General features: G+C 50.1%; 1 protein-coding gene across 13 annotated transcripts in view; it reads left to right on the plus strand.

The window, feature by feature from the left end:
- The window catches only part of SHANK3 (SH3 and multiple ankyrin repeat domains 3), a 446,567-nt gene that overhangs the window by 208,521 nt on the left and 214,952 nt on the right, over positions 1-23,094 (plus strand). For all 13 annotated transcript variants that reach the window (XR_008332510.1, XR_008332512.1, XR_008332511.1 and 10 more), the window contains one exon: positions 3,150-3,489. Coding sequence is in view for 10 of the 13 variants with exons in the window: in XM_053406551.1 (XP_053262526.1) it covers positions 3,150-3,489 (340 nt within the window). In the remaining 3 variants the exon portion in view is untranslated. The remainder of the gene's footprint in view (positions 1-3,149; positions 3,490-23,094) is intronic.

Genomic DNA, 23,094 nt, shown 5'->3' on the forward strand with positions numbered 1-23,094 from the left:
GTCATTGATGGACCTAATAGGTATCTAAAGCCATTTGCACATGTTGCAACCAGTCCATGCAGAATGTAGGCATATATATATATATATATATATATATGCCTATATATATATCTATATATATATAGAAATGAGCAAACCAGTGATATTTTAGGGAGCAGGTGGGGCCCATGACTTACATCACAGGAGCCTACACAACACAAGACACTGTTGCTGTATGTAGGTTTTATTTTATTTGTTTTTATCTTATATTTTGGAAATGTACATCCAGTATTTTTTTCCTTTAAAATTTTTTGGGGCCCCCAAGAGAGTGGGCCCCTAAGCTAGATCTTGTTTAGCTTATACGTAAATCTGGCACTGTCCTGAATGCAGGAAGACGCTTAACAACAGAGATCGTTTCTTTCCTGTGCAGCAGCAGCTGTGTGGCTGGGGAATGAGAAGGGTGTGGCAGAATAGCAGCCTTTAAAGTGGGCAGGAGTTTGCTGCAACCAGCTCCAGGTGGTGCATTGCATACTGGCACAAGTTGGCATTTTATGGGAATGCTGCTCCCATGGGTGTCTAACACACACTCTCCCAGTCTGGTACTATCGATGGCTCTGCTCTGCCTCCACAGTCAAGAGCAGCGATGCATCTGAATCCCAGTTGCTGGAAACAATACAGCGTCAGACATTAAAAACTTCCCTAAATAGGGCTGCCTTCAGATGTCTTCTGAAAGTCAGATAGTTGTTTATCTCCCTGACATCTGATGGGCGGGCACCACCACCGAGAAGGCCCTCTGCCTGGTTCCCTGAAACCTCATTTCTCTCAGGGAGGGAACCACCAGAAGGCCCTTGGAGCTGGACCTCAGTGTTTGGGCTGAACGATGGGGGTGGAGACGCTCCTTCAGGTCTACTGGGCCAAGGATGTTTAGTGCTTTAAAGGTCAGCACTTTGAATTGTGCCTGGAAACGTACTGGGTATTTCAGGACCGGTGTTATATGGTCTCGGCGGCCGCTCCCAGTCACCAGTCTGGCTGCCACATTCTGGATTAGTTGTAGTTTCTGGGTCCCCTTCAAAGGTAGCCCCATATAGAGGGCATTGCAGTAGTCCAAGCAGGTGCCACCACCGAGAAGGCCCTTTGCCTGGTTCCCTGTGACTTGGCTTCTGCCTGGTTCCCTGTAACCTCATTTCTCGCAGGGAGGGAACCACCAGAAGGCCCTCAGAGCTGGACCTCAGCGTCCGGGCTGAATGATGGGGGTGGAGACGCTCCTTCAGGTCTACTGGGCCAAGACCATTTAGGGCTTTTAAGGTCAGCACCAACACTTGGAATTGAATGTGCTTTGTCCTTCATAGTAAAGGTACCTCTGCCCGTACGGGCCAGTCGTGTCTGACCCTAGGGTTGTGCGCCCATCTCACTTAAGAGGCCGGGGGCCAGCGCTGTCCGGAGACACTTCTGGGTCACGTGGACAGCGTGACGAAGCTGCTCTGGCGAGCCAGCACCAGCACCGCACACGGAAACGCTGTTTACCTTCCCGCTATAAAGCAGTACCTATTTATCTACTTGCACTTAGGGGTGCTTTTGAACTGCTAGGTGGGCAGGAGCTGGGACCGAAAGACGGGAGCTCACCCCGCCGCGGGGATTCGAACCGCCGACCATGCAATCGGCAAGCCCTAGGCACTGAGGTTTTACCCACAGTGCCACCTACGTCCCTTTGTCCTTCATAGTTGGATGCAATAAATGCTTCTGGATCCCAGTTGCTGGAAACCACAGGAGGTGAAAGTGTTGCTCTTGTGCTCAGATCCTGCTTGCGGGTTTCCCATTGGCCACTGTGAGAACAGGATCCTGCACTGGATGGGCCATTGGCGCGGCGTGTTATGTCCCTAGAAACGAGAGAAGACTGGCAAGCAGAAACAGTTATTTGCAGCCTACTTACTGAGGGTGACATTTATCACACGCGGGCCGATATCCGCTGTAGCTCTGAGAAACTGGCACCGACAATTTGTGGCTGAGACGAAAGCAGTGTTCGCATCCCTTGGGCTGCATTTAAATCCTCTCCATACCTGGAGTTTTAGGTCATTGTTTTAATCTTTGCTGTACAGCACCCCAGGTGCCCCCTAACGGCAGAGGACATGGCAGAAAAGTTTTAAACAAACAGCTGTGCACAAATAAATAAATCATGCGCCTTTAAAAGGAATGTGTTCCTCTGATAGCCTTTTTAAAGGGAGCTGTCACATTCCTTGCGACGGATGTTTTCAATACCAGGAGCTGCTTCTTGGGGGCTACCCATATTCAGGTCATTTTTTTCTTGAGATGCTGTGGAGGGGAAATGCAATTTTTGTGTGAAGCCCCAGAGGGGCGTAGAAACGCCTCCTTGGTCTTTTTGCTGTGAAACTGTGGAAGCAGAGAAGGGTGGGCAGGGCCGCCGGATGGGGAGAACTGGAAAGCTGGCTGTTTAAGCTCCTGGCGTAGCAGGCAGGCAATATCTTTGCAGCACAGCCAGATCTTGAGCTGTTCTCCTGTTGCCATCGGCCTGGGAAAACTTGAGCAATCTCAGGGGGAAAATGGGATCTGGGTACACAGTGCAGGAATCGCACGACTGCTTGCAGAGATAATCTCAACCCAAGAGGGGACAGGAGTGTGGAGCCAGATATGGTTCTAATCTTCCTCTCCAGATTTGCAGTGGGAGTTTTTGTTTCTGAGTGAGGTGGTCTGCTTCGTTGTGTCCCCTGCTGCTCCCACTTCTATGAGCTGGCCAGACCCACTGCAACCAAGCTCCCCCTTATTCTTCTCCTTTGGCCAAGCAACCTCCCACTCTGGGGAGGAGCCTGTCTTCTCTTCCTTGAGGAACTGTAGCAGGGCCTTCCGTGAATTGGCCCCACAGTTACCAATTGCTGCTCTAATTAGCAGGAGCTCACCTTAGGCTCTCCACTTCCCATCCTGCTTTGTAACATTTGTGCAACAGTGGCAGTGATCCCTTCTGGGGGGCCATTTACATCTCAACAGTCCTCCAGCAGTCCTCTTAGTAGGCGAAATCAAAGTGCGTTGGAGTTAACTTAGCAGCCCTAAGGCGAATCGAAGCGCGTTGCTGTTTTGTGTTGTTGAACGCCGATGGGCAGAGCTGATGTCCCTAATTCATCCTGGGTCTCCCCTCCTCTTCTCTTTCTCCCCTGCAGTGCCTTTTAGAGAAACTCCCAGCTACACGAAGAGGAGGCGGATCATCGGCACGGGCGGCCTCTCCTCCCCCCGCCTGCTGCAGCGGTCTGCCAGCGACAACAATTTGAAGTCCGAGAGCCGCCCGTCCTACTCCCCAGTGCCCTCGCTCCGCGGCCTGCCCCAACAGCTGCTGGCTCAGATGCAGGAAGCCGCTGTCGGGGTGGGGTTGGGGGACAGCAGCCTGGTGAGCACGGGCAGCTCCCGGAGCGCCCACAGCCGCTCCCCGTCGCTGCAGCGCGTGCGGGAAGAGAAGGAGGCCGATGCCCACACACTCAGGAGAAGCAGCCGCGGCAAGGCCAGGTGAGAGAAGCCACGCGAGAGAGGGAGGAAAGGGGGGGACCCCCTGGGACCACCCAGGGTCACACACAACTGCTTCCTGGCTGACTTGGCTGCTTCCTGGGGGGGCATGAGGGAAGTTCTGGTGGTGGCCGAGTTCCTCTGGGGGTCCGCAAGCTGGGGAGAGGGCTCCAGCCACATTTGTGGTTCTAATGTAGGAGGGGTGGGCTGGCCAGTGGCGCTGCTGAAATGCTGGACAGCTCCCTCTTCTCCCTCAGGGGTCTGCATCTATCCCTTCCATTGACTGGCGCCTCTGAGGATGGGGGAGCTGTCCAGCGTGCTGAAGAGGCTGCCTTAAAGGCCTGTCCTCCCCTCCGAGGGAGGTGGGTACCTCTGCTGCCCATCTCCCCTCCCTCCAGACCCATCTGGTCAATGCAAGCTTTTGGGTCCATCGTGATACTTGCCAACCGCCAAGGGTTGGGTCTTGAAAGCGATCCACAGTGGTGTATTTCAGACTATGAACCAACACAATGGCCAACTGGGTGTTCCCCTCGTCTACATTGGGTCCAGTTTTTGGTGGGGTGAGAAAGCGATCACGCGGGGGAGATTCTGGGGAGCAGCCATTGCACCCTTTGGCATCTTGGCAAAGTTGTGGGGACAGGGAGAGGCCATGGAAGATGGCATCTCTCATGTCCTTTTATGTAACCTTCACACGCAGGGGAAGTTGACGCAAACGGTGGTTACAGCCAGTTGCAAGTTACACCTGCCTTGGCCAACTTGCTGCCCCCTCCCCATATGTTTTGGAAAACAGCTTTCATCAGCCCCAGCCACTGCTGTATGGGCATTGTTGGATCTATAGGGCAACAGGTTAGCCAATTCTGATGTATGAAATCACAGCCACGCTGTTCCAATATCAAGAATTTCAGTGGCTGCGCCTGTACCTCCATACTGCCTGCTTTTCTCTAGCCTTTTCTGGTGCGCTTGAGTGGTGGGCATGGCTATTCCTTGCTGCTTCTGACCAGTGGACCTGGGGGACAAATTAATAAGGGGTCTCAAAACCCCCTCAGTTGGTATCTGGGGAGGGGAAGCGATTGCCCTTGAACTAACATGGAGAAGAATCTCTTGGGATGGTGCCTGGACAGACCTGGGAGAAGGAAGTGACCAGTCTGGACTTGTCGAGTTTCTTTCGGTATTAATAACCACCTCCGATGGTCTGTCCCAGTTTTGGTTATTAATTCCCAGCTTGTTCAGTGTCACGCTATGAGTGACAGGCAGCATGCCACAAAGGGCTTTGCTGGGGACAGGATGTCCTTGTCGCTGTAGTGCTCTGCATAGGAATGTTAAACCTATAAAAACAGAGGAAAACCCTCCCTTTCCTGTAAATGTCTTTGTCACTAGTTCCTTTTGTAATTATTCGCCCATCAGCACCACTACGTTCCCCAGAAGTTAATGCACTGTCAGGCATGTTGTTTCTTGATTAACGATTCATTACTTATTGTTATTATTATTCATTTAATTTCTATACCGCTTTATATAAAGATCCCAAAGCAGTTTACAACACATTAAAGCATCAAATAAAACAACCCAGAATAAAACATTACTGAAGAAACTCAAATATACATTTAAAGCAACGTAATTAACAGGAAACTAACATGTTATCTTAAAGATTTGAAAAGAAAACATTACAAAGGAGGTCAACTGCAGAATGTACAGTTAACAAGGCAAAGCTTTTAAAAATATATCTTAAATGTTTCAAAAGAAAACATTACAGTGGTACCTCGAGTTACAGATGCTTCAGGTTACAGACTCCGCTAACCCAGAAATAGTATCTCGGGTAAAGAACTTTGCTTCAGTATGAGAACAGAAATCGTGCGGCGGCCCCATTAGCTAAAGTGGTGTTAAGAACAGTTTCAGGTTAAGAACGGACCTCCAGAACAAATTAAGTTCTTAACCCGAGGTACTACTGTACTAAAGGCAGTCAAATATAAAATGCACATTTAAAACAGCATTCTTAGCAAGAGACTAGAATATTATCTTAAGCATAGAACATTGCTGCTACGAGTGTACTAGAAGAAGCAAAGATCACCAGTATCAAAGCAATGATTCTTCAACATCAACTTCGTTGGACTGGTCATGTTGTGCACATGCCTGATGATCGTCTTCCAAAGCAACTACTCTATTCTGAACTTAAAAATGGAAAGCGTAATGCTGGTGGTCAACAAAAGATGTTTAAAGACTGTATCAAGGCAAATCTTTAAAAATGTAGTATAAACACTGACAACTGGGAAACACTGGCCTGCGAGCGCTCCAGTTGGAGAACATCCTTTCCCAAAGGTGTCATGGGCTTTGAAGACACTCGAACTCAGGACGCAAGGGAGAAACGCGCTAAGAGGAAGACACGCTTGGCAAATCCACACTGTGATCAACTCCCATCAGGAAACCTATGTCCCCACTGTGGAAGGACCTGTGGATCCAGAATTGGCCTCCGCAGTCACTTACGGACTCACTGTTAAAACCATGTTTATGGAAGACAATCTACAAGCGATCGCCTAAGAAGAAGAAGAAGAAGGTGGTTCATGGAGGCTGTGGAACCTCAGGCTTGATGACCTGGGTTTGCATTAAGAGACAGCGAAGATGGTCAGGACTCACCAGGTGGCAAATAACCAATTGGGAGAAATATCACTATCGGAGGACTGTGAACAAGACAGTCCTGAAGTTCAAGAATGCTGTAGACACGGAGCATAAAAAATGCCATCAGTTTCCGACTTTTTTTTATAAAAAATAATAATAATCACAGAGTGCCTTCCATCCAGCCAACCTGAGGGCGCTGTCAGGCAGGCTAACACAATCCTGCACCAAGGAAAGAGAGTTGGCCCAGCATCTGTTAGCAATCCTTGATGCTCAGGATACCCTGCCTTAGAGACAGTGAGTATCTGGGAAAGAGCTGCCTGTGTCATAATCAGAATGAGCCACCAGGTGGCAGTCTGATGGAATGATGTGATTACTCGGCAAGGAAGGGAATAATTCTTATTGAGACTGATCCAACTTGGGGCAAACAGAGTAGACTGTGGCTCCCTGATGCCCCTTCCTCTTCAGAGCAGCCTTCCCCAGAAAGAACGAGCTGGATTCCAAGAGTTTGGGCTCCAAGGAGGTGTGCAGTACAGTACAGTACAGTCATAGAATCATAGAATCATAGAGTTGGAAGAGACCACAAGGGCCATCGAGTCCAACCCCCTGCCAAGCAGGAAACACCATCAGAGCACTCCTGACATATGGTTGTCAAGCCTCTGCTTAAAGACCTCCAAAGAAGGAGACTCCACCACACTCCTTGGCAGCAAATTCCACTGTCGAACAGCTCTTACTGTCAGGAAGTTCTTCCTAATCATACCTTCCTAGTCATACCTCGTGTTGAGTTTGCTTCAGGTTGCGCGTTTTCAGGTTACGTCCTATGGTGACCCAGAAATACTGGAAAGGGTTACTTCTGGGTTTCGCCACTCGCGCATGTGCAGACGTGCAAAATAACGTCACGCGCATGCACAGAAGCGGCGAATCGCGATCCGCGTGTGCGCAGATGCGGGTTGCGTTCTGCTCATGTTGCGTTCTGCTCATGTGATCTGGAACGGATCCCGTTCGCAACCAGAGGTACCACTGTATTAAATAAAACAGCAAAATACCAGCAAAATACAAATGTTTCAAAAATAACACAGGCAAGCAACAAGGGGGAGGAGAGCGAGGAAGTATCAACACCAGTGCAATTGTATAAAAACTGAAGTCCTAACTGGTAGTTAAAATTATTTGCCATCCGATTAAACCAGGTTAAAATTAAAGATGTTGAAATAACATAAATATAGCAGAAGGTTTGGGAGAGTGAGAAGGTTTTTGGCACAAAAATGACATTGCAGCAGGAACCAGGTGAGGCTCTTGGGGGAGAGCATTTGACAAAGAAGGCTCCCTCTCTCCTGTTAACGGAGAAATCGGAGGGCTTCCTTGGACAAAAAACAAGGATACCAGCCAGGAATACCAGAGCAAAGCAGCAGCCAGATGGCTTGGTCTTTACTGAAGACTGTCATGACAGGACTCCCACCTGCCACCAGGTGGAACAAGATGGAAGCCCCAAACAAAAGAGAACCCAAACTTTTATTAGTTGCTAATCCCCATGTTACAGCCCCCCAAATACATCACTAATACGTCATGGTTACATCATGAAAGGGGAGGTCTGGTGGCAGTAATCTGAGCATCCTGGACCCTGCCCCATGGTTCTCCTTGCCCTCCACCAAACACCCATCAAGTGAAGCAAAAGAGCTATTTACTGTTTCCCAGCCAAGTGAATCACACCCTTTTGTCTTCATCTGGGTTTGTTATTTCTGGAATGGCTACCTGTCTAGCACTCAGGTATCAGGTTGCCGGGGATTATCACTCAGGCAGAGGGACTGCTGAGTAGCTGAGCTCACATGTCTATACAAATTTCTGAAGTTTTCCCAGTGAGCCAGTATATAGAGACATTTATCAGTGAATTGGTACATTTGGTATCGTGCAGCAGAGGCCCTTTGAATAGATAGGAAGAAACTGTGATGAAGTGTTTTGTGGGGACAAATCACAAAAGTGATTGTGCTGATTTTGGTAGTGGGCTGCATGTGCATGATATCTGCTGGAGGGGCACCTGCCCCAACCTATACATAAATTCCTGCAACAGGACATGCAGGAAGAGATGTTCCGTTGGGTAACCTTTTGTGCTACTTAAAATCTTAGTCCAGGAAACTCTGTTGAAATGCTTGTGAAGTCACTTTGATCCAGCGTGGGCAGAAGATCTCTGGGTGATTTGTGTAAATTGGCAAGAGTTCCTGGCTGCCGGTTGTTCAACAATAGGAACAGTGGCAGTGGCAGCGAAGAAAGCTTGGGTAAAGTGGGAGTGGAAGGACTGTGAGCAAACTCCTGGGTTTGGAATGTGCTCGGAGACACCCTGTTCTTTAATTCTGTGTCTTTTGTACCTGGCTTTGATGGATAGATCCTGGGGTTCTCATAAGAAAACCACACAGTCGATCCCATCAGCCTGAAGTTTGCCCACACCTGTTATGATCCCTCTCTGAATGCACTGATGGCGGTAACAGAGGCAGGATGCTTGCCCAGATATGGGACCTCCTCTCCATTTGAGTAGTGGGATATTCTGGAGTAAGGGGCTTCCCCTACCAGGTAGAAATTAAAAGGCCATGGGGTGGTTTGTTTTTATGGCAAAATAGGATGTTCTTCCCTCTATGGTTGCGGGGCTCTTTTTCCACCTGTTGACAGAGACTTTGCGGGAAAATAAAAACCCCTGCGTCCAGTCACGCTTCCCTTACGTTGCTCTGCTTGGAAGCTGACCTGGCAGGAGAGCAGAGTAGCAGCGGTCCTGTGTCCGTGTGAGATGAGGGATAAATCAAGTCCAGAGACAGTTCGGTTCTTATCTCTAGAAGCGTTTATTTACAAGCTATAAATCAGTCACACTCCATCGGAACTTGGTGACATTCTCAGCCGTGCTCCAAAAGCACACACGCAGCCTCTGAGCTGAGCTGCTGCTCAGGCAGAAGCGAAAGCAAGTCTGAAAGCAGAGAGACGCTGTGACTCACTACTCTGCGACAAGCTCCTCCTCCTCCTCCCAGATACAGGACACCACGGAGTTTTGACCCTGTCAGTTCCAAACTCCACACCCCCTCTTGTCCTCCATCTGGGGACAGTAGCCATCAATGCTTTCCCCATACACAGACCCTCACAGAACTCCTCGTGCTTCTGGAAGGTTAATGGTTTTGTGAAACCATCAGCGAGGTTCTTGGTTGAGGGACAGTATTTCAGAGCAACTAGCCCCTCATGAACGCTCTGACATACATTCTGGAACCGTATGTCCAAATGTTTGGTCCTCGCCTTGAATTGCCCTGTCTCAGCCAATTTGAGGCATGGTTGATTGTCTTCATGCACCACAACGGGCAGACAATTCTCTCCACAGAGTTCCTCGACCAAACACACATAGAACTCCAGTTCTCTGCAAACCTCTGATAGCGCACTGAACTCAGCTTCAGTAGATGAAAGCGCTATGAGACTTTGCTTCCGGGACCTCCACCCAATCACTGAGTCCCCAAACTTCACCACTAGGCCTGACACTGATTTGCGGTCCTCAAGGTTAGCCCAATCCGAATCCACCCAGGCGGTCAGCTTGACATCGCCCTCAGCTGACATCTTGAGGCAAAGGTCTTTGGTATCTTGCAGGTAACGTAGCACCCGCTTAACACCATTCCAGGCCTGCACACTAGGACTTGAAGCCTCTCTACTGAGCAGATTGACAGCAAACGCTATGTCTGGTCTGCTCCACTGTGACAGATACAGCAGACTACCCAGAGCTGACTGAAAGAGCTCAGTATTTTCGAACACCACGCGTTCTACTTGCTGACACTCCTTCACGTACCCAGTCTCCATGGGTGATCTGACACCTGCACATTCAGACATCCTGAACTTCTCAAGCAACTGTTCAATCTTGCCTTTCTGGCGAAGCAAAAAGCTTCCATCACTTGCTCTTGTGATCTCTACGCCTAGATAGGACTTGACATCTCCAAGTTGCTTCAGCTTGAACCGCTTTCCAAGCTCCTTAGCAAACTTCTCTACCTGTTCACCTGTCCGTGTCATGAGCAAGATATCATCAACAAACACCTGAGCCACTTGCTGTTGCAAGCCTGAATCTCTAATGTAAAGACAACTGTCTGCAAGAGATCTCTTAAAACCTAGCTCTTCTAAGGCTTCATGTAGGCACATATTCCAATTCCTGGCAGATTGGCGTAATCCATAGATGGATTTGTGCAACCGCCACACGACGCCTGGCTCACTGACTTCAAACCCTGGAGGAGGAAGCATGTACAACTCCTCCTGGAGATCTGAGTTCAGGTAGGCGACATCTACATCAAAATGGTTCACCTTCCAACCTCTCTGTGCTGCTATCGCCAAAAGCGTTCTCAAAGTCTCCGCCCTTGAGGTCGGCGAATATACCTCTGTGAAGTGGACACCCCTTCTCTGTGTGAATCCACGGGCCACTAATCTCGCTTTGTACTGTGGTTCTCCTGCTTCTGTGGGTTTAAGTCGGTAAACCCATCTGCAGCCTACAGCTTGCTGGTTAGCCGGCAGCTGTGTGAGTGAGAACACTCCAAGAGACTCCATTGAGTTCATCTCCTTCTGCATCGCCTCATGCCATTTGCTGGCTTCTTCCCGAGGCAACTTCTGAACATCCTCAAAGGATTCAGGTTCACATCTAGCCACACCAACCCAGACACTCGTGGCTTCATACCTTTCAGGTGGCTTCCCTTTGGTTGATCTTGCTGACCTCCTCAGCGTGAATTCTGGAACTGCGCCTGATTCACCTGGATCAACCCTACTATCCTCTGTGTCAGAAACATCCCCCTCTGACCTGCTGCGCCGTTTAGGGCGAACAGCTGGTTCTGCTGGCGAGGATGGTTCACTCCTTAGCTCAGACTTGACAGAGACCTGTGGAGGGGTCCTGGGACTCCCTTTCGGAGAGATACGGAGCCTCTCCCTTGGAGATCCCGGCTCTGGACTCTGTGGCTGTGGACTGTGCACCTCAGCAACAGGTTCAGCCTCGCCCTCCTCCTCTTCCTCATCTGAGTCTAACAGAACATCCGGGTTCCCGTGAAGACGCTTCCACCCACTCTGCTCGCAAAACTCAGCACTGCCGCTAATAAGCAGCTTGGACTGGTTGCCAGTAGGGTATGCGAAGCGCCACGCCTTTGAACCCGGCTCATAGCCTACAAAGATCATCTTCCTAGACCTTGGCTCACCTTTTCTGCGCATGGCCTTTGGAATGAGAACCCAAGCCGTAGACCCAAACACTCTCAGGAAGTCCACTTTAGGTTGCTTCCCATGCAGCAGAAAGTACGGTGTGTCCCCTACACTTGAATTGAACACCCTGTTCTGCAGGAAACATGCTGTTTTATAACTCTCAGCCCAAAAGCGCTGTGGCAGACCCGAGTCTGCCAGCATAGCATTCGCTGACTCCTGTAGCGTGCGAAATTTTCTCTCTGCAACCCCATTCTGTTGCGGAGAGTGGGGGGCCGTCAGTCGATGACTGATACCCTTCTGCCTGAAAAACGATTGCAGCGCAGAACCTGTGAACTCCCCCCCCCCCCGATCAGATTGAAAGGAAATCACCTTGGTAGAGAACCGTAGCTCTACCGCTGTGATCCAATCCCTGATCAGTGCAGCTGCCTCTGACTTCTGTTGCAGCGCAAAAACCCAAGAATGTTTAGAAAAATCGTCAACCAGAAGCAAAACCCATTTAGATCCAGCTAACGAAGGTGTCGGCATGGGGCCCGACAAATCTGCATGGACAAGTTCAAAGGGTTTACTGGTTCTCCTCTCAGACCTGGGGTATGAGCATGTTGTGACCTTTGATTGCTTACAGGCTTGACAATCTAGGTATTTGTCACATGCTTTGAACCTGCACCCAATGGTGTTGCCTGTGGCCTTCCTCACATATGACCACCCAACGTGCCCAAATCTCCTGTGCCATAAGTGTATACAATCATGGTGTGGTGGGACATTAGCACACTGCCCTTGGGCATCTTCAATGGACTCTCCACTAGCCCCATTTTCCACCAGCCCCATTTTCCCACCAGCCCCATCTTCAATGGGCATCTCAACCAGAAAGAGCCTGTCTCTTCTCTGGACACTGTAGATCTTCTTCCCATCCCTGTAGAAGGAACACAAATTGTTAGAGAACAGAACATCGAACCCATCAGCCATAAGAGCTGGCACACTTAAAAGAGAATGGGCAAGCTCTGGAACCACATAAGCTTGCACCCAATGATCTATAAAAGAACAATAAAGAAACCCAGATTCAGTCAGTGGTCTTTGAGACCCATCTGCTAAGGTAACATAGCGTCCAGTTTTAACTGTCTTGCAGTTCCTCAGGAGCCCTTTAGAGGTCACTAGACAATGCGAAGCTCCCGAATCGACCACGAGAGATAAAGAGTGTCTCTGGCTGTTCTCCAAAGATGCCGTGGCGTTGCTCGCACTCCCATCGGTTGCCATGGCCACAGCCTCCCCCCGACTGAGGCTTTTGCCTTTTCTCAGAGACACCATCGCAGCTGTGAGGTGATAAGACGCCTTGTCTTTGTTTTTCTCCTGGCCTGCTGCTTTCCCACGTCTTTGCTGGGAACTGGCCTTGGGAACCTGCTTTGTTGACATTCCACGCCGGCCGGTGTCCTTGGCAGCCTGGGCCTCTAGCAGATGCTTCCCAGCGCTGTTGGACGTCGTCTCAAAGCACAAACAACTTTCAGAGCCTTTGGCTTTCTCAGAGCTCTTGGAATGGCCTGCCTGGCCTGCCCCCCCACTTCTTCTTGGGGTGCAGCCTGTGCCCACTTTCACAGCTCTCAGCCGCTCTTCAGCACCATCACACAGACGTGTCGAAGCATAGAAACAGCTTCCTGGAACAGCCCCCTCTGGTCTGGCTCCCACTTCGGCCTGAGGCTTGCTCCCTTGGCCCTCGGCTTCCTCCCGGCCCTTGGCTCCTGCTGAGCTTTCGCACAGACTCCTCAGCACCTGCCAGGCGGCCTGAGCCGATTTAACGCCCTCCAGGTGGGGCAACAGCAAAGCGTCCACACTTGCTTTCAACAGGCAGAGCTCTCTCTGCTCTCTCTCACGCAGCAGAGCAGTAGCATGCATGGGTGGGGCCGGCTCCTTCTGGACTGGACTCCAGAGCCCTGTGGCCACAAACCACCCCCTTGCTCTTCTTGACCAGGCCTCCCAGTTGGCCCCATTCAGTCTCTCACCGGGGTAGCTCTCTTGGCTCTGCTGTGCCTGTGCAGCAGCCATTCTTCCTCCCCCCAGGGCTTCAGCGTACTCACAAGTTTGCCAGCAAGCCGGACTCTCGAAGCAGCCGTCCCTCTTGGCTCTTGGCTCCACTCTCCAGCATCCTCCCACTGCCCTTCCTGGCAGGAGATGACAGCAACTCACCGCTGGCAGCCTTCTCCCTTCTCACACTTGTCAGGAAACACGTACCGCCATAACCTTTGCGGGAAAATAAAAACCCCTGCGTCCAGTCACGCTTCCCTTACGTTGCTCTGCTTGGAAGCTGACCTGGCAGGAGAGCAGAGTAGCAGCGGTCCTGTGTCCGTGTGAGATGAGGGATAAATCAAGTCCAGAGACAGTTCGGTTCTTATCTCTAGAAGCGTTTATTTACAAGCTATAAATCAGTCACACTCCATCGGAACTTGGTGACATTCTCAGCCGTGCTCCAAAAGCACACACGCAGCCTCTGAGCTGAGCTGCTGCTCAGGCAGAAGCGAAAGCAAGTCTGAAAGCAGAGAGACGCTGTGACTCACTACTCTGCGACAAGCTCCTCCTCCTCCTCCCAGATACAGGACACCACGGAGTTTTGACCCTGTCAGTTCCAAACTCCACAGAGACAACTCAGAAACCTGCTGATGACACCCAAATCGGTGAGCCTTTTCCCCAATGGCTTCCTTGCTGATCTCAAGGTCAACAGCTTCCCTCATACACTGAAACGCTCATTGGAGTAAATAATAATCATTGTAAAAAATACAAAGCTTGTATCTGTTGTTCTGCTTCCTATTCTGGGGGACCAACGTGGTTGCTAAGATCTTCAAAGGGATCTTAGCAACCGTGTTAGCGCCACCGAGCAAGAAGCAAAGTGTGGATGTTGTTTTTAAACCCAACCGTCATTTAAGAAACAGGAGGCAAAGTGGTTGAGTTGTGCAGAAATCTTCCTGCAGCCTCTGGAAAGATTCTGCGTAACTTGCAATGGAGCCACCTGCCCTTTAAGTCATGGCTCCGTGGTCGATCACTCACTTTGCAGGCAGAAGGTGCTGGGTTCAATTCCTAGTGGTATTAAAGGAAGGGCTGAGAAGGAAGATCCTCTGAGCTCCGGAGCCCAGAAGGGCAGAGACATTCCTTAGGCTCGTCGGCAGGATGGTTGCGAGTCACCATAAGGCACCTCCATGTCATCATATCAACAGGCCTGCCTGGTTTATTTCTTCTTGTGGGACTAGTTGATCCAGATGGAGGCAGTGTGGTGTAGCAGTTAGTGTCAGAGTTGGACTAGGATCTGGGAGAGACCAGGGCTCCAATCTCCACTTGGCGGTGAAGCTCACAGCCAGTCACTGCCTCTAAGTCTAATCTGCCTCACAGGGCTGTTGCGGGCATGAAATAAGGAGGGGTGGAGGACCATGTACAGCACCTTGCACTCCTGGGAGAAAATGGTGGGATCTAAATGCAATAAGTACGTAAGTAAATAATAAACAGTGAAGTTTGGGGTTTGTAAAAATACATTCAGATTAGGAGAATGAATTTCTTTCTTTTAAATATTAATTACCGTATTTTTTGCTCTATAAGACGCACCAGATGACAAGACGCACCTAGTTTTTGGAGGAGGAAAACAAGAAACAAAATATTCTGAATCTCAGAAGCCAGAACACCAAGAGGGATCGCTGCACAGCAATCCCTCTTGCTGTTCTGGCTTCTGGGATAGCTGCACAGCCTGCATTCGCTCCATAAGATGCACACACATTTCCCCTTACTTTTTAGGAGGGAAAAAGTGAGTTATAGGGGAAAAAATACGGTAGTGTTTTCTTTTCAAAAGGAAAGAAAAAGGTTATACACTATTCTGCAAAATACAATGTTATCAAACAGGATCTGGCAATGGGAGAATGAGACAACTAACCACGTCAGACGTGTGCGTCTCCTGTGTCACTGATATTCTGAGCCATCTCTGGTGTTTCTGCTGGACCAAGTCAGAGGCTCTGCAGCCCTTCCTTGGGGTTTCTCAGCCTGTTCCCAAGACGTTTCCAGGGACCCTCGGAGAACTTTGCAGGAGCCATTCTGAAATCTACTCTGAGCTGAGTGTGGATTTCATGCTCCTTATTCAGCTCATAGTAGTGAGGAATGCCAGTTCCCCCAAAATGTCTTCTTTATATACATTATTTACACAATGGGCCCCACGTGATTGGCTAATTCCAGGATTCTCCTGTAGGCCAATCAGGTTGCGGCTTCACTTCCACCTGGAGTTGGATTGGGTGGCTCCTGCGGACCAATCAGACTGCTGTATTCTGGATCCTATTGTTCTGGGACCAATCAGACTGCTGCATTCTGAATCCTATTGTTCTAGGACCAATCAGACTGCTGCAATTTGGATCCTATTCAACTCAGTACATAACACATTCATTTTCTCGATCTGTGGTGGCCTTTGGCATCCCTTGCCATGCTGGAGCTCTGTGGCAAAGTGATAAAGCATTTACATCCAATAGAAAGAAGCTGCAGCTCGGAAGAGAACATATCAAAAACCGGGGAATCTCCTCCAGGACCCCATTCCTTAGTCCAACCTTCCCCAACCAGGTGCTCCCCAGATCTTTTGAACCATCAGCCCTAGCTGAGAGCCAGTGTGGTGTAGTGGTTAAGAGCAGTGGACTCGTAATCTGGTGAACCGGGTTCGCTTCCCTGCTCCTCCACAGGCAGCTGCTGGGTGGCCTTGGGCCAGTCACACTTCTCTGAAGTCTCTCAGCCTCACTCACCTCACAGAGTGTTTGTTGTGGGGGAGGAAGGGAAAGGAGAATGTTAGCCACTTTGAGACTCCTTTGGGTAGTGATATAGCGGGATATCAAACCCAAGCTCTTCTTCTTCTAGCCATCTTGCCTGTGTTGGGAAAGGGTGGCCCGGATTCTCACTCCTTTGAGTAGGCAGGGCCCAGCAAAATGCATTGCTCTCCAACCTCTCTCTTTCCTCTTCCGTAGGATTTCTGCCAACCATCCTTCCCCCTCATTCCTCTTGTTCACTCAGACCTTCAGCTGGTGCTCCCCCCCCCCAAAAAAAGCAGCGGTGGAAAACCTTGGGGTTTTATTTTTAATATTCTCTCGCCCATCCCCAGAGGCCCCACCATAATCAAGTGCCTGTCTCTGGCTGTTTGCGTGTGTGTTTGTTAGTCATGTGAATTAATTTCCTCGCCCGCCCACAATCCATTTATTGAATTTCAACCACAGGAGTCAGAAGCCAGCCTCAGAAATGGCCTCTCTACCTCAAGGCGGAGGTGCTCTGCGCAGACAGCACCCTCCCACACACAGCCCCACACCCCACCCATCCCAGAATCTCACTGGCAGCAGGCCCACACCCCAACCATCCCAATGGGGGTCTGATCCACCGGGAAGTTCTCCCCCGCAAGCCCCATTGAAATGAACAGGAGCTGCCTGCTCTTCGTTTCAGTGGGGCCTGTGCAGAAGAACCTCCCAGTGGATCGGGACCTGTAACGTGTCCAGTTTGTCACTTGGCCACTTTCAGTTGCATCCTAAATTATTAGTATTTTTTAAAAGATTTGTTTTAAACCCTGCTTTTGGTTGTGGGGTGTGGGTTTTGTTTTGTTTTGATTGCAAATTGCCTTGAGTCTTGTGTGAAAGGAGATTCATAAATTCAGAAACAAGTCAATAAACCCTGTGGTCAAAAAATCACAGGATTGTAGAGTTGGAAGGGACCCCAAGAATCCTCTGGTGGTCCAATCCCACGCAATGCACTTGTGGGTAGAATTGCCTCAGCACCCTCCCTGGGGCATAGCTGTCAACGTTTCCCTTTTTTTAAGGAAAATTCCCTTATTGCGAATAGGATTCCTCGCAAGAAAAGGGAAAAGTTGACAGCTATGCCCTGGGGTTTCCAAAAGAACTTGCTGGAGCAAGAGAGAGAAACACACAGAGAAAGCGAGGTAGCCCACTGGCAAAACTTTTGCTTGCCTGTTTATTAGATTTATAGACCGCCCTTCATCAAAAGAGAAGAAAAAGAAGAGTTTGGATTTGATATCCCACTTTATCACTACCCAAAGGAGTCTCAAAGCGGCTCACATTCTCCTTTCCCTTCCTCCCCCACAACAAACACTCTGTGAGGTGAGTGGGGCTGAGAGACTTCAGAGAAGTGTGACTGGCCCAAGGTCACCCAGCAGCTGCATGTGGAGGAGTGGAGACGCGAACCCGGTTCCCCAGATTACGAGTCTACTGCTCTTAACCACTACACCACACTGGCTCTCTGAACAATGGCTCAGGGCCATTCACAAGTTAAAGCGTCTCCTTTCAATGGAGAAGGCTCTGGGGTCAATTCCCAATGGTGGCTTCTCTAGGTATGGCTGGGAAGGTCTCCTGCCTACCTGTGGGAAAGCTTCCTCCCAGAGCTTTCTGGGCTGAGGTGCTCCCAGCAGAGAGTGGGGATTGCACCAGCAGCTGCTGGCGAGGCGGTGCAAGGAGGGTGGTGTTCCCCAGCCGCCGCCTTCCCAGCACCAAGCGTCACTGCCAGTTCCGGAGATGGGGAGGGAAGAGGCATGAAGGACTTAGTGCTACTGCTGCTGCTTCTTTGGCGATCACTCGTAGCCGACTAAGATTGTCTTCCATAAACATGGTTTTAACAATGAGTCCGTAAGTGACTGTGGAGGTCAATTCTGGATCCACACGTCCTTCCACAGTGGGGACATTGGTTACCGGGCGGGAGTTGATTACGGTGTGGATTTGCCAAGCGTTGAAGAATCATTGCTTCAACACTGGACAGATCCTGAAGCTGAGGCTCCAATACTTTGGCCACCTCATGAGAAGAGAAGACTCTCTGGAAAAGACCCTGATGTTGGGAAAGATGGAGGACACAAGGAGAAGGGGACAACGGAGGACTACCACCATGAGTTTGACCAAACTGCGGGAGGCAGTGGAGGACAGGAGGGCCTGGTGTGCTCTGGTCCAGGGGGTCACGAAGAGTCGGACACAACGAAACAACTAAACAACAAACTAACAGTTCTTTAGGGAGAATGCAAAGGCCAGAGGACAGCCTCTGAGCCCATAAGAAACTGTTCTCACTCTTTCTTGTCAATAATAATAATAATAATAATAATAATAATAATAATATTTATACCCAGCCTCTTCGCCTGACATTGACTCAAGGCGGCCTACAGATAAAAATAAGAACAGCTAAAAAACATAGAAATAAAATCCTTTAAAAAGAAATTAAACGTGGATAGAATTAAAACTCTCTATATACATTTAAAAGAACCATACAAATAATTGCAATAACAACAGCCTGGCAGCCAAATCATTATCTTCCCCCACATCTTGTGTTAAGTGTACCAAGGTTTCAGCGCCACAAGCTCAATGCAAAACAAGATTAATAGCTCATACAATCTTTGCACCGATATCATTACTGCTGTTACTGCTATTATTTCATATTAGGGTTGTCGCCCAATAAATGGAAATCTTAGCTGATTAATTGCATGAGTCTTGCTCGGTTAATCAATTGATTAAATTTTCCTACTTGTACATGTGAGAAAACAACAGCCCCTGTGGTTCTGAAGCAGAAAGACCAGCTTCCCAGGTGAGGCTGGCCAGAAAGCAGCGAGGGAAGCAAATGACTTTTTATTGTGTGTATTTTATATGTGCTGTACTTATTGCTGTTGTTGTTGTTATTATTATTCTTATTATTCTTATTATTTATCTAAAGCACCTAACATCTGCGAGAACGGGGAAAGGGCTATAATGATAGTCATAATCACAGTCATCAAGTGTTTTGCTTAAAGCTGTTGTGGTTTTTGGGTTGCGGTGTTTTCATGGGGAGTTAAATAATCCAAGCAGCCTTGGAAGCAAGGAATGTTTCTGCTGGTTTTCTGCAAATGCTTTGACTCGTGTCTACATGGAACAGAGCCTCGTCATGGCTACAGACATGGGGTTTGGGGTATCTCTCATGCTGTGTGAATGTTCAGGGAGGCAGGAGAGGATATGTTGTTTATCAATAACCTTCCTAACTTGCGCTAGCAAGTTCTGTAACTTAGCAGAGTTTTACATTCCCCTTTTCAGGGAAGTTTTTAATGTGTGACATTTTAATGTATTTTTAATCTTTGTTGGAAGCCGCCCAGAGTGGCTGGGGAAACCCAGCCAGATGGGCGGAGTACAAATAATAAATTATTCTATTATTCTATTATTATTATTATTATTATTAAATGCACAGCAGGTAGCTGGATGCAGGCTTGTTTCAGCCTCTTAATATCAGATTCCTGGTAATTCCCCTTAAATCCCCCTTAAAAGAATAAACACGCCACAATCTTGTGTAAAGTAAATAAAAGAAGTTTACTCACACATTCAGTTCACAGTCCAACCCCCTGCTCTGCAGGAATCTTGAGTAGATCATAGAAGGCTAGAGACCACCCAACCCGTGTTTGGAAACTTCTAAGGAGGAGAGCCCACTGCCTTCTGAGCAGTGGCGTAGCGTGGGGGGTGCCAGGGGTGCCGGCCGCACCGGGCGCAACATCTGGGGGGGGCAAGTCCAGAGGGAAGGGACAAGCAATCGAGGCTTGGTTGGGGTGGGGGGTCGTCGTCTCTGCCACTGCTTCTGTTTCCCGCGAGCTGGGCGCGGCTAGCCATGCAAGCGCGGCGCCTGGCCAAGCGCTCCAGCCTGGGGAGCCAGCGCCTTAGCGCCTCGCCGTCGGCCGCGCAGCCGTTGCCCAAGCTCGACAACTCGTGGAGGCCGCCCCGGCGGAGGGCTCGGCGGCCGCCCTCGGAAGACGTGGTGGTCAACGTGGAGGAGGACGACGACGACGACGAGGCGGAGGCGGGCGGAGGAGGAGCGGGAGGCAGCGGCAGCCCGCCGCCACCGGCGGAGCACGCCGGGCCGGGCAAGGGCCACGCGGCCGCCCGGGCGAGCCTCAAGGTGCGTCGGCGTCGCTGGGCGGGAAAAGCGCTGTCAAAGCCGCCGCCTGCCTGGGCCGGCGGGGTCGTCGTTCGTTGCTCTAGTCTCCGGGCTGCGTTCCGGAGGGGCTTCGTAGGGCGACCTCTTGGAAGTTGCGCGGGAGGCGGGCCTCGCTTGCGCCCCCACTTGCTTGTAACCCCGAATTCCAGCTCTGGGTAGGAAGAGAATGGGTGGTTAAGAAAGGGGAAGGGGGCATCGGGGCATACGCAGAGTGCCTTCCCAGCACGAGGCTGGAGGGACGGGGCACCAACTCCATTGCAAGGCAGGCTTGCACATCTGACTGCCCTGCCAAACTGGACGGGAGAACCACCGCATACCACCCCCGCTGCATAACTGTCCCCCCCACCCCCCTACCTACCCACCCACGTTTATTGCGAGGGAAATCTAGCTGTCTGCAGGGAAGGGGTTGGGTGCATGTAATGTGTGACAAAGGCATCAGGTGTACGTCTACCGTATTGGGTGGAAAGGGTATAAGGGTGGGGAGGTAGAGTGCATTTAAAAAAACCAAAACATTGTGGATTTAAACAAGGAAAATGTAGCATAATCTACTGTTTGTAAGGGTCCTTTGGGATTGGTTTTACCCATCTCAGACAGTTAGCTCATAGTGTAAATAAAGATGGCTGTTGTTTACATTTTTTTAATAAAAGCATCAACAACGATCCTTTTGCACGGTCTGTTGTGCTGTGTTGCAGAACTTTTTGCGGTTGCAGGATTAGGGATGGTGTTCTGTGCTACAGTGGCGTAGCGTGGGGGGTGCAGGGGGGGCCGGCCACACCGGGCGCAACATCTGGGGGGGGCGCGCTCCACGGGTTAGGGGGCGCAAAATCCACGGGTTAGCGGGCACAAATTACTTGCCTTGCCCCGGGTGCTGACAACCCACGCTACGCCACTGCTTCTGAGGCAGCCCGTTCCACTGTCGAAAACAGCTCTTACCGTCAGGAAATATTCCCTGGCCAAGTCATAAAACCTTGGCAGCTGCTTCTCCACGTCAGTGCTGAGATATCACGTCTCCTCCCTTTAGCGGCAGGATTGCTAGCCTTGGTCCTGAAACCCACATGCCTGTTTGGAGCTTAGTATCTCCAGCCTGGAGGGCACAAGGAGAAGGGGACGGCAGAGGACGAGATGGTGGGACAGTGTTCTCGAAGCTACCGACATGAGTTTGACCAAACTGCGGGAGACAGTGGAAGACAGGAGGGCCTGGCGTGCTCTGGTCCAGGGGGTCACAAAGAGTCAGACACGACTAAACAACAACAACAATCTCCAGCCTAGTCTAGGGTCCTGATTGTTCACATACTTCCTCCAACTTTAGCTGTGCCTCTTAGCGCCTCACCTGAGCCTTTGCTTCTCTATGGCGGGGCATGTGATGGGTCAGGCGGACACATGGGTGGAATGGGCAACAGCTTGTCCAATCTGGAGATGGTGATGCAGCAGGTTTCCATTGCTTCACCATTACTTGGATCCGTTGGGATATGGTTTAGGACCTTACTTCAGTAGTGTGTCCCTGGGCAATCCTTTTCTTGCTTCCATATGACTGAATGGCTGCCTTGCTACCTTCTGTGGGAGCTGCTGTTGTTGCTGGGGGAGGGCAAAAGCCAAGGCTGGCTCCAGAAAGTGGCACCACTGAGCCCTTGCCAGGGCCCCAAGACCAGCAAAGGACCATGCACTGCTGTCGCTTTGCATAGACTATCCCATCTGGTGAACCGGGTTATCTTCCCTGCTCCTCCACATGCAGCTGCTGGGTGACCTTGGGCTAGTCACATTTCTCTGAAGTCTCTCAGCCTCACTCACCTCACAGAGGGACCCCTGACCATTAGCTCCATTCGTGGCCGACTCTGGGGTTGCGGCGCTCATCTCGCTTTAGTGGCTGAGGGAGCTGGCGTACAGCTTCCGGGTCATGTGGCCAGCATGACTAAGCCGCTTCTGGCAAACCAGAGCAGTGCACGGAAATGCCGTTTACCTTCCCACCGGAGCGGTACCTATTTATCTACTTGCACTTTGATGTGCTTTTGAACTGCTAGGTTGGCAGGAGCAGGGACAGGGCAACGGGAGCTCACCCCGTCACAGGGATTCGAACCGCCGACCTTCTGATCAGCAAGTCCTAGGCTCTTTGGTTTAACCCACAGTGCCACCCGTGTCCCTTGAGACTCCTTAGGGTAGTGATAAAGTGGGATATGAAATCCAAACTCTTCTTCTTCTTTATTGAGGATTCTAATGTTTTGAGGGTAATTGGTAGAACAAGGTGCAGTTTGAGCTTTCTTTCCCAATGTGGGCTGTGGCATTGCAAGGCATTCTGGGGCGTGTGATTCAGCCATTTGGAACAGCAGAAAGATTCGCCCTGGTCAGGAAATCATCCTCTTGTGGAAATCACTTCAGTTGGGTGTGCACGTGAAGCGATGCTTCATTGTTTCTTTACCAAATTGCCATCATTTCTCAGCTCCTTTCACAAAGGGGCACTCTGATTAAAATCTCTCTTAGAATTCACTTTCATAGCGAATGAGGAATCGGCTAATTGCTTATGCAAACCGATTCATTCCTCCTGCCCTGGGCAGAACTGCTCAATTCATCTCAGGAAGTGGGTAACTCTCACATTTAAGTGGGGGAGGGGGCAAAATGGCTTGTTTTTATTTATGCATTCGTTTGTTCCGCTAAAGATCTAGAGCAGCGGTTCTCAACCTGTGGGTCCCCAGATGTTGTTGGACTACAACTCCCATCATCCCTGAGCTCTGGCCTTGCTAGCTAGGGTTGATGGGAGTTGTAGTTCAACAACATCTGGGGACCCACAGGTTGAGAAAGGCTGATCTAGAGCATCGCTGTGGGTGTTGTCAATTCTGTAAATTAACTTTAGGTTCAGGAGTGCTGACAGCAGCATGTGTGGCTTGCATCAGA

The sequence above is a fragment of the Podarcis raffonei genome, chromosome 10 (genome assembly GCF_027172205.1).
Source record: "Podarcis raffonei isolate rPodRaf1 chromosome 10, rPodRaf1.pri, whole genome shotgun sequence".
In the NCBI taxonomy this organism is placed as follows: Eukaryota; Metazoa; Chordata; class Lepidosauria; order Squamata; family Lacertidae; genus Podarcis; species Podarcis raffonei.